The sequence below is a fragment of the Vanellus vanellus genome (genome assembly GCF_965231255.1).
Source record: "Vanellus vanellus genome assembly, chromosome: Z".
Lineage (NCBI taxonomy): Eukaryota > Metazoa > Chordata > Aves > Charadriiformes > Charadriidae > Vanellus > Vanellus vanellus.
In genome coordinates, this window is record NC_138908.1 from 84,485,048 (window position 1) to 84,497,114 (window position 12,067).

The following is a 12,067-nucleotide window of genomic DNA, read 5'->3' on the forward strand; positions in this document are numbered from 1 at the left end:
CACTATTACTTCACTCAGAGACTCTCATAATGCAGTAACATTCTTGGCAGTTTTATTAATTAACACAATTAGCAAAAGCAAAATGAAGGATAACTTCTTAGCAGCTGATTTACCTCCAGACTTAAACCCAAGGAACTGCTGAAAGAGTTCATGAAATGGGAACTGTGACAACAGGGCAATCAAGTCATCTTCCAAAAGCAGAATCCAGCTTGTTTCAGGATCCTCATCCTATAGACAAATACAGTCACTTCTAGCAGCTTTACAATAAAATGCACGGTAAAAAGGCTTTCACTATTGAAGAACATTCAGCCTTCCTGGACTCATTTGTCCTTCAGGACCACACTCCTAAGGGACTCTGTCAACCAGTTTCCTAAACAGTAATAAGCAGTTACTGCTCCTAAATTCCTCTTCTGTATATGTTTCTACATAAAACTTCTCATCAGCTAGGAAGCAGAACTAGAGGCAACACCATGTCCATCCAGCTGTTCAAACATATGACTACTTCCATTGTCTTTTCATATGCAATAGCTCAAATGTTTAAATTCTATCTGTTAATACTCATTCCTGGCAGCTCCACTGTCTACAGTTACATCACACAGATAAAAGGAGAGCAAAATAGAATCATAGAATGGTTTAGGTTGGTAGGGACCTTGAAGATCATAGAGTTCCAACCCCCCTGCCATAGGCAGGGACACCTCCCACTAGACCAGGTTGCCCAAGGCCACGTCCAGCCTGGCCTTCAACACCTCCAGGGATGAGGCCTCAACAACCTCTCTGGGCAACCCGTTCCAGTGCCTCACCACCCTCAGAGTGAAAAACCTCTTCCTAATGTTCAATCTGAACCTGCCCTCTTCCAGTTTAAAGCCATTCCCCCCTGTCCTATCACTACATGCTCTAGTAAAAAGTCCTTCCCCCGCTCTCCTGTAGGCCCCCTTTAGGGACTGGAAGGTCGCAATAAGATCTCCCCAGAGCCTTCTCTTCTCCAGGCTGAACAGCCCCAACTCTTTCAGCCTCTCCTCGTAGGAGAGGTGCTCCAGCCCTCGGATCATCCTCGTGGCTCTCCTCTGGTCCCTCTTATGTTAGGGACTCCAGAGCTGGATGCAGTACTCCAGGTGGGGTCTCATGAGAGTGGAGTAGAGGGGCAGAATCACCTCCTTTGACCTGCTGGCCACACTTATTCTGATGCAGCCCAGGATACGGTTGGCCTTCTGGGCTGCGATCGCACACTGCTGGCTCATGTTGAGCTTCTCGTCAATCAGCACACCCAGGTCCTTCTCCTCAGGGCTGCTTTCCAGCCATTCCCTGCCGAGCCTGTATTTGTGCTTGGGTTTGCCCTGACCCAGATGTAAGACCTTGCACTTGGCCTTGTTGAACTGCATGAGGTTGGCTTGGGCCCACCTCTGCAGCCTGTCCAGGTCCTTCTGGATGGCATCCCTCCCCTCCAGCATCTACCTCACCAAAGAGCAAAATAGATCTAAGCTTCAAATGATGCTTTTTAACTCAAAAAGTCAGCTTATCTTCCTCCATTTCACAAAAATCAATACGATAAACTTGAGCAAAAAGCATAAAGGGAATAATAAAAAGAGTCATTTGCTGTACCTCTTCTCCTCCTTCATCTACCAGGGTCCAGTTTCCAGATTCTTTCCCAGATGAAGAGGAACTTTTCCTTTCATTTGGTTCCATATGGCACATGAAGTCCACCCGATTTCTAATTTAAAGCAAAAAATCGAATTTACAAAAAATTAGAAAATTAAAAATTCTGAATCAAGTCATCTTTTAGTTACGATAAGATACTAAAATACCAGACACAAGAACAAGAAATTAACAAGTGTGTCAGAAAGCTGCATGGCAAAAAAAGAGGACCAGGGGATGTTGGTCAACAGCCAGCTGACTATGGGCCAGCAGTGTGCCCAGGTGGTCAAGAAGGCCAACAGCGTCCATTAGGAATAGTGTGGCCAGCACGACTAGGGAAGTGATCGTTCCGCTGTGCTCAGCGCTGGTGAGGCCCCACCTGCTGTGTTTAGTTTTGGGCCCCTCACTACAAGAAAGACATTGAGGTGCTGGAGCATGTCCAGAGAAGGTCAACAAAGCTGGTGAGGGGTCTGGAGCAAACATCTGATCAGGAGTAGCTGAGGGAACTGGGGATGTTCAGCATGGAGAAAAGGAGGCTGAGGGAAGACCTTCTAGCTCTCTACAGCTCCCTGAAAGGAGGGTGTAGCGAGGGCGGGGTGGGTGTCAGTCTCTTCTCTCAAGTAACAGGCGATAGGACAAGAGGAAACACACCCAAGTTGTGCCAGGGGAGGCTTAGGATGGCTATTAGGAAAAATGTCTTCACCAAAAGGTTTGTCAAGCGCTGGAACAGGCTGCCCAGGGAAGTGGTGGAGTCACCATCCCTGGAGTTATTTAAAAGGCGGGTAGACATGGTGCTGAGGGACATGGTTTAGTGGTGGACTTGGCAGTGTTAGGTTAATGGTTGGACTTGATGATCTTAGATTCATCCAGGTTGGAAGGGACCTTTATGATTAAAATTTGGGCAGGGGGAGCAAGTTATATATTTTATCTGAAGCACATAACAATTTTCACTAATGACTGATTTCATTACCTAGCTTCTTCAAGCACCATGTATTCCTTCTAGATAAAGAAAAGTATGAAAAATAAATTAAGCCGCCCAACCAATGTATACACCAGCTTAGCAAAACCTTTACTCAAGGGCTTCTGTTGCAGAGACAGTATAATGAGTATCATGTAAGTCAAGAACTTTATTTCAGAAGTCACAGTAACAAAATATGTGGATGTGTCAGTCTTCACAAGCTATTGGACAGCTGAAAGCAAGCTGCATCATACTGTGCACACTAGGATAATATACTGCTGAGGCTGTATTTTAAGGTGAATGAGTAAAGAGTTTGAATTGAACTGTGAATCTCTTATTTGTGCCTCTTTATATGACTTTGCCTGCAATAAACTTTCAGAGTTTTACAAGTAGATCGTGTGTCAGGTTTTCTACTCTAAAATAATCAGAACATATTTATAAATCATATTCATACTTACTTGACAGGAGACATAAGCAAGGCAAGAGATTGCATGAAATGAAAGACACCTGATGGGTTATCCAAGACTTTGATCTGAAATTAAATGCAAAAATCAAAGTAAATCTAAGTAAGTAAAACAAAGGGCAAATTAGTTTTATCAGAGAAATTGAAATTCTGGGTTTCACATTTTTCACTAGCTTTTTGTCCAGACTAGAAAGTATATGCAACCCACACCCTGGAGAAAGTATAGCTATGGCAAAATATTGGGAGTTGTCCAAAAGAAGTATTTATAGAAATTAAAGGAGGGGGAAGAAAACATCAAAGGCTCCACAAAAAAGACAACTTCTCTTTGTTTCATGTGTAATTCTGGGCACCAGGGGGAATTGGGATGTCGAGCACAAAGGGAAGTTAGGATTCTACCATGTTAGGTTAACAGTTGGACTCGTTGATGATGTAAGGATCTTTTCCAACCTAAATGATTCTATTCTACCCTTTTATTTCATTGCTTGCCTTCCCCCTGTTAGTGTAACTGTAATGCTTTTCCTACGGCTAGATTTCCAACATCTTCCCCTCTCGGAGGAGCAAATTGTTCTTTGCAAGAACGCCCTAGTGCCTTTGGATACCTGCACTCTCTCTGATCTACGCAAAGTGAACCCTCTTCCCTTGCCTTTGAAATTACCTAACTAATAAACTTTACAGGGAAAACAATCTGATTTCAAAATGCAGGATATAAAAATCTGTTCTTCCTCATCCCTTACACATCCCAGAGCCGCCTCCAATCTCACTTGTCTCATGTAGAGTTGCTGCTTCAAGTCTACATATTCTTTCCATTTCTTGGAGAGCACTCCCAAAACCTGATGCTTCATGAGGCCTTCTGAGGGACAGTGCAAGTCCTTGACTCCCTTTCATGGAGTCTCTCTAGCCAAGAATGACATTCGTGTTTCCCTGTTAACTGGCTCATAGTTGGGCTAACATAGGTAAAAACATGCCTTGACAAATCCCTCACCATTACTATGATTCCACACACCCGGAAACAGTGTCAGTCATGAAGGACTGCCTAGGCACAAGACACTCCTCTCCTACCCACTCCACTCCCACTCCAACTTTCTGACAATAAAGAATTAAACATTCACACCTGAATGAACGGACAAGCCCATTCGCTGATCCCAGCTGGACACCGAAGGATGTGGTTGAAGAGGAAGAGATGGTCACCTGGGCAGCCAACTCTTTGCAACACAGAGACCTAAAGGGAAGTATATTGGAATCTTGTAAACAATTTCAAGCTTTATTCCTTCATAGTCTTGCTAACTAGAGTAATACTGTTTTTTTGTTTCTCTTCCCATGCTTTCTAACAACCTCAATTTTCAGAGCAAATTACAGGAGAACAACATTTAAAACTCTGCTTGCTTGGCTTCTGAGCCAAAATGTTTTCTTTGGTGTAGAAAAATTCATTAATTTACAATTACATTAAAAATGAATTTATTTAGAAATCAGCAAGAATAGTACTTTTTCAAAAATGACAAGTCTGAATGGTTTTAATTTCAGAATAAGTAAAAGCATGAGTATTAAGTCCACTTCGAGCAGCATTGACCGCTCAGGTGCCAGTCCTCACTAATGCTGCTGGCCTCCATTGACTTCATCAGACATTCTAAAGATTCACTAATAGATTCTGTTCCTGAAGTACAACAAAACCTCCAAAAAAATCACTGCATCCGGCACAGCAAGAGAAACAGTACCACTTTCATAAATGACTCCCAAATTCATCCTATATGTTGGATAAAACAGATATATCCATGTTTACTCCCTCACCAGTCTCTGCAGCCACATAAGAAGGTCACTCTGAAACTGAGGATCTTCGATAACTCTGCGAGTGAAACTGAAAAGGACGCTGATACATTCCTTCAAGTGGCCCAAGTCTGAAGAAAGATTTTCTGACTGCTTTAAAACTGCAAATTAAAAACAGAATTAAGGAGTTTTGATGAGCAGCCCTCAGTGGTAGCTTAAGTAGTGGTTTTGGGGCTACATAGAAAACTTGCTCTCCTTCTCTATAGATAGGTATGTAGCCCCAAAACCACTATTTACACTACCAAGATACATCAACACAGCTGCTTGCTAAATCTCACAGAGAAGAACACTTAGAGTACTTTATTTAATCTTATAATTAAGCACTGGACACTAATTACAAGAAAAATATACTATGATTTCTCTCATATAAGGCCCTCCCTCAACATAAACTTTGTACGAGCCACCATTTACTATGCATATAAACTACGTGGGAGGCAAAGGGAGGAGGACTAAGAAGGATAAATATCTGGGACAGGAAGGGGAGGAATACTGTAGTTAAGAGACTACATTGACGCAAACCCCAAATAAGTAATACACCTAGGAGTAAAACTGAAAAGATTTCTAGGTATTAGGGCTGTAAGAGTTCATGAGGAAGTAAAGGAGGAAAAATATCCAGCTGGCTTTAGAATTGTGCATAATCAATTTGGAAAGGGGACTGTATTACATATTGCCTCTGACAACAGAAGATTGGAGCCCAGATGTCCCATCCCACCCAGTGTTCCTCTACAGTATCAGTGGCAGTATGCAGCTTAGACAGAAGGCGGCAACTCCTGCATTCAGCTTCCACTCTCCAGGTGAATAAGTTAAGAGAATCAGAGTTTATCCTGTGAGAAAAAGGTTTCACTGCTCCCTGCATAAAATCAGCAGGTTGGTGCTGGGCACCCTAAACAGCATGGGGAAGGGTCCACACCAGCAACACACCTTGTTCCTGCTGCTGAAGAGCCACTGATCTCAGCAAGGATGAGCTGCTGAGCAACCTGTAGACATATGACTCCACTTGCAACCGGGACAACACTGAAGTGTACGAGTGCAGTGCCAGTGTCTGATGCACATGCTCTGCTTTGGCTTCAAACAGCTTTTTCAGTTCCCCCAGCACGCTTTCATTCAGCTCCACTGTCTGGTAGCGATGATGACCTGTCACTTTGCACTGATCTGCACAGACACCCTGAAAAGAAAGCAATTATTTTATTTAAGTGGATTTGTCATTTTCTTGGGTCAAGCATGCTTACAGAAATTAACCTTGATATAACCCTCCCCTCAATAGATTTCAAAGTTTTCATAAAAGGGGCCACTTCAGAGGTGGAAAAGACAAACATGTCAGAACATCCTACATACTTTTTAGAGCTGATGATCACTGAAGATTCATATCCCTGACTTCTGAAAAAATTACTCTATAAACCCTCAGTAACACAGATTTAAAAATAGACACGAAGTGACTTGTCTGTATTGCTGAGATGTGAACAAAATCAGGTCTCTCTACTCCCAGTGAGCGTAACTGCTTTCAGTTTATAGATTTCCATAAATATTTGGATCTGCTATTTTAAAGCTAAAGTATGTACTGAAACAAGATAATTATTTTTCTAAGCCCCCAGAACTAAATATTTATAGCAATATTCCATTGTACATTTAAAACTTTCAGAAATGAACTGAACTGTACCCTAACTTTTTCCCAAACTGGAATTAAAAGCTGAGGTCAGTCTTCCTCTGTCCTATCTGTAATTCTTCAGCACAAGAAAACCACAATACAGAATGTTCCTGTTATTCTTTTATGCAACCAGGAAACATGCTTCAGAACCAGCACTTTGGAAGCTTAGCTTGAAAGTATCCCTGTGTTTCCTAAGTTAGTAGAACAAGAATTTTAAATTGGTATAAAGACAAGAATTATTCAGGACATACAATAAATACATCATGATTCAGGATGGAACAAAGCAAGCGGCAAGCTTATCCACCTGTATGATGCCCAGTGGGGATATACGGGTGAAGCCAAAATTGCTTTCAGTGTAGAAAGTGATCAATGCAAAACTGAGAGTCCAGTGAGGTTCAGTGTTACTCCCCAGCAAAAAGGAAAAGATTCAAATCTGTTCAGTGGCTGTCTCTCAATGTCTCTGCTCTGAGGAATTGCATAGGAGAGGCACTACACTCACAGAAACAAAAGTAATTAGTATTTAGTACTTTTGAACAATTTTGAGGATGTGTTGGCTATAAAACAGCATCAGAGCACTAGAACAATTTCATTCACTCCCACTGTAATACCCAGATCCAAAAAAAAGTTACACAGAATGAGTTTGGGGGAAAATTTTACTGTGTGCCCAAAAGAGCAGCCCAAACCAGACCTGTTTGCTACAGACAGAAATGCTACAGAGTATCATGACCACCCTGGATGCAGCTAAAACCACATCTATACTTATGAAGTAAAAGTTACTGGAAATGGATGGACCTGACACTCCCTCTGCTTTGCACAACAAGGTCGCCCACTAGCATGACTCAAGCTCGTCTGCAGCTGCTGCCTCTGACAGCAGGACAGTCCAGAATGACATCAGTGAAAACTGTCACTACAGGCAGCAGGCCAGACAGGACATCACCACTACAGTCATACTGAAGTCCTCCTTCACCGTGTATCCCCTGCATCTACTTGGAATACTGTGATACAAACTTCACTCGATGCTACAGGCAGAACTGGCTGTACACAGCTTGGAGTCTGACTCCAAAAGAGATCACCAGGAGAGATCCCACTACCTTACACTTGTCAGAGTTTAAAAATCAAACAACAAACTGTCTTAAAATCTCAACAGGATGATACACTGAAGTTCTGGGGGTCAGTGGTGAGATAGAAAGCAAAGGCAATCAACTCTTTAAAACAAAGCAGCTTAAATACCATAAAATTAACAGCAAGTCAAATTAATGTCTGGAATCACATCCAAATAGTTTTAAGTTCAAAAGTAGCCTCAGCAACAGCACCTGCACAGTTTTCTGTTCTTCTTTAAAAGTCCATAATCTCCCCTTAACGTTTTGGCAGTCTGTCGTCATAGCCTGCAGCTCTGCCTCAGCCAGCAACAGCTGCTTCCTGCAGCGCATGTAGTTCAGCAGCAGTTCATAAAATTCATGTCTGTCCTGATGAGCAACACTTTCGAATTCCTCCGCATAGGAGTCAACATTCTCCAGCCATGAACACGGCTCAAAAATTTTCAGCTGTTCTCTGGTAAACGGCACCAGTTCTGGTTCGGTTGGGAGCTCTGGATACAGCCTTTCATTGTGCAACAGCGGTTTAACCGCTATTATGGTTGGTCTCTCATAGGACAATTCAGCTGACAAGTCTGGATAAACTGGTTTGAATCCCAAATGCTGAACACGTGTTTTGGATTTCTCAGAGAGCTGTGAGACACTAAGAGGAAGCTTCTCTGAAGAACTGACAAGAGAATTTTTAGCATCCTGTACGTTTTCAGTTCCTTTGTCCCGTACAAAGCCCACTACTCTCTGAGAGCCAGCAGCACTGGAATGAAAGGTACTACTCAACACATCAGAGTTTCCTGATGTGCTAGCAACTGCCTTCACAGGGCTGTCAGGTTTGTGCGACTTGCTTTTTCCATTCTTCTCAACATTCCCCCCACACTCCTCAAGGGAAGGATCGGCTTTGAACTCTTCTGTATCTGTGGGAGGCTCTACAGTTACTGTTGAAGACCCTTCATTTGTTGAAGATAAATTGCTCAGGGGGACATTGTGTACATCATTTATAGTTTTTCCATCCTCCACTTCATCACTGAGACAAATTTCTGTAAATTCTCCAGGATGTTCCACTTGGCCTTCACTGGCTCGAGAAGACAGTTCTGCCACAGGAGGGAGGAAGACATCATCAGACTCTTGCGTCTGGGACCCCTCACTGCCTTTTTTCTTTTTTTCCTAGAGAAAAAAAGACAAAACAAAACAAAACAAAACACACAGTGTCACTACCAAGTGAATCTCTCTCCCTTGCATCCCAAATCCCACCATCACCAAAACCAGTATTTGTTAACATCGCAACTCCAAAAGCCCCTTTTAACACATTAATTTTCATAGTATTAAAGGTAAAAACAAATGCACCAAACAGATCCTTTTTCTTTAGTTGCACTTTGAAGACTGTCTATCAGCATCTATTTTCTTGGTCGTTTCTTGAACAATGCTTCAACATTCCTACATAAAAAGCTATAAACATCCCAGGACAGAGTGTTTCATTAACATAAATTAATCAAAATAACAAGACCCCAAATTCTAAAAAGAGTCACTAGATTTTACCAAGTTACAAAAAGTTATGTTGAAATTCACCTTACCTTTACGAGAAATATTTTAATGAACAGAAAATTATTTTCAAAAAAGTACTTTCAGAACAAAGAAAGTCTGGAATGCATACCCTAATTACATCCTAAAACAATCACAAAATCTGTACAAATACTGAAATACCTATTTTTAATAGGTATTACACACCAGAGATGTAGAAAAACTTAGTAGTGACCTTAAGATTACCCACTTTTAAATTAACATCAATCTGGAGGTAAACAGTTCCCATAAACCTAGTCTAAGGTGTAGGTTAACCTCCTTCCCAAAGCACAGCATGGGAAATAATGTTGCATGGGAAATCAATAAAGATTTTGTCAATTTGTAAATCATTTGCCAATTTGTGAAACAAAAAATTGGCAAAATGTTTTACCAAATAGTAAATTGTTTGTGTATACCTAGTTTATTAGAAGCAAAACTGAGAACAGTTAGTTTACAGCACTCCAGTTTTGGATGACCCAGATAATATAACAAAGAAAGATGAAATTAGGAAAAGCTCTCACTGCTTCCATGATTGAGGAAAAGATGATAGTTTTGGAAACCTGCTGACAGTATCACATGTACTTTCACTAAGCATCTGACATGATTTTGCCTTATGAGAGGGCATACATGAAAACAGCTGAAATCAAGGCTCTAACTAACCTCGATCTCAAGCCTAATTTTACTTCAAACATATGCTCCCAGCTCCTTTACCAAATGGCAATACACCGGCTTTGCTTTCAGACTGTGTTTTTCAGTATATTAAAACCTGTAAACACTTCTGATCACACAAAACACTTCTGACACACTCCACAGCCAGCTAAAGCTACAGGTGAGAGCTGAAAAATAGATGAGCACAATTCTTTAAATTAGGACATATAGTTATAATAAATATCTCCTGCCAATTAACTCAAAGTCAGTCATTTCTATAGGACGCTACATCATATGATCATATTTTTGATAGTGTACTGAACCACATACTTTACAAACACATGCTAGTCGTTTCCCTTTCACAATCTCAAAGTTCCCTCTTGCAGTCCTCACACAGAAGAAACTCCCTTTATCTTTCAGTAACATCCTGTATTCCTCCCAAACACTACTGTTAGATAAAATAGCTGTCTTTAAAATTTATGAAGCGTCTTTAAGTTCTCACTTTCCAAGGCAAAAAAATGCCATAATCGGGGATTTTATCTGAGAAAGAATGAGAGAAATCAGGTTCTGAATTAACATGAAAGCAAAACCTGCTATTCTCTCTTCTGAGGGTTTAGCCTTTAAGTCACAGGTCATGCTCGCTCATTAGCCTTGTCCATTCTCCTCTCCTAGCATGTCAGTGAACAACATCTCAAGCTCTAAAGACGACTATTATTTTTCAGTAAACACCTCTGGAGTAACTGAGTGCTACCCACTGAGATGCACACAGAAACGTGGGTTCATCTTCACCCATTCCAGGTTCACTGGTTCTGCCATCTCATTGTGTTCCAATCAATCCAGGACCTTGGGCTACTATTTTCAGAAAACCCTGGGCTCCACTCCACTACTTGGCAACTCTGTAGCTGAGCCAGCCTTTCTCCCAGCTCATGAGAATTTCAGCTTTTTGAAGGATTACAGCTGTTTCTGATGCATGGGAATGGAAAAGCCCTTAATGTGACGGGGCCCCAAACTGCATCCTCAAACACCCCTGCATATTAACAGAGCTGAGCATAATAGCAGCAAAAATATGTATCAGGAATGGGTTATGTGTAACACTGAAGGATTCTGGATTCTCACACGTGACATCGCCAGTGAATTGTTTCACAGTGAATTACACCTGGAAGGGATGTCCAAAGACAGTGGCCGCTGGAGTCACTGTACACATGTCACTAATGAACTGCCAGTGTCATCTGTGAGTCACTGCCTTCCTGCAGGGAATCAATTCTCTTAAGCAGCAGTCTTTAGAGTTAGCTGCCTTGCTCATGCTATGGGGCTGAATCAAAACAAAAACAATGACACCCTTACTCTTCTCGGATTGCTTTTCTCTCCAATCTTTACTTGCCTTGAGTTCACAGCACAGTTGATACTTGGATCTAACCCTTGTTTTATCTTTAATGGTCAATTAATCCTTTAATTTATTTTCAGAAGGCTTTAATAGCCGTAACTTCAATGCCTTTGCTCTATACAGTGCAGTTTAAACATATAGAGCTTAAGCAATTAATGGAGATATTTCCATTTTGGCTAAACCCTGAGGTGAGATAGTTTAGTTTAGACCATTCCCACAAACTACTGAAATTCTGCGTAGCACAGCCACAAGGAAAGCAAAACCTTCAGAAAGCTGCTGGTACTGACATCATGAAGAAGGAACACACAACAGGATTAAAACCTAGCAAGAGGGACACTTAACAACTGTAGCACCAAGCAATGAAGAAGAAACACTGTCATCCACCATTCACGGCCTCCTGTTTTGAGCATTTCAAAGCCAAATCTATACATATGAAATGGAGTAAGACCGTCATCCGATGCTATACTAAAAACATTGCTAAATGCTGGTAAGTTCTATTGCTCCACAGCTTCACCACAGAGGCAACTCCAGCTGTCTTGCTGTCCCGAGCTATTTGAGAGGGCCACGTACTTTAAGAATAAAAAGCTTGTTTACACCCTTTTACAGCACAAGGCCTATCACACCCTTCCCCTGGCTGCCCATTACTCTAAGTCTTCTTACATAGCTTCAGAAAAGCGCAGACATTCAGAAGCCTTTTGAGAAACACACCCCCGACCTACTTTCAGTAGAAGAGGACGAATAAACGTGGACATAAACACCGCCCAGCGCAGCCACCCCTCCCGCTGCTTTAAAAAAAAAAAAAAAAAAAACAAAACACACAAGCAAAAACACGAGTAACCCCAAACGCAAGCCAAAACCCTTGACCAAAGTC

General features: G+C 41.6%; 1 protein-coding gene across 1 annotated transcript in view; it reads right to left on the minus strand.

Annotated features, from left to right (window-relative positions):
* EPG5 (ectopic P-granules 5 autophagy tethering factor) overlaps positions 1-12,067 on the minus strand; it is a 64,209-nt gene that overhangs the window by 51,826 nt on the left and 316 nt on the right. The window contains exons 2-8 of the mRNA XM_082497820.1: positions 7,833-8,771; positions 5,796-6,039; positions 4,839-4,975; positions 4,165-4,272; positions 3,049-3,122; positions 1,600-1,708; positions 114-228 (exon numbers count right to left, since the gene is read on the minus strand). Of these exons, the coding sequence (XP_082353946.1) occupies positions 114-228; positions 1,600-1,708; positions 3,049-3,122; positions 4,165-4,272; positions 4,839-4,975; positions 5,796-6,039; positions 7,833-8,771 (1,726 nt within the window). The remainder of the gene's footprint in view (positions 1-113; positions 229-1,599; positions 1,709-3,048; positions 3,123-4,164; positions 4,273-4,838; positions 4,976-5,795; positions 6,040-7,832; positions 8,772-12,067) is intronic.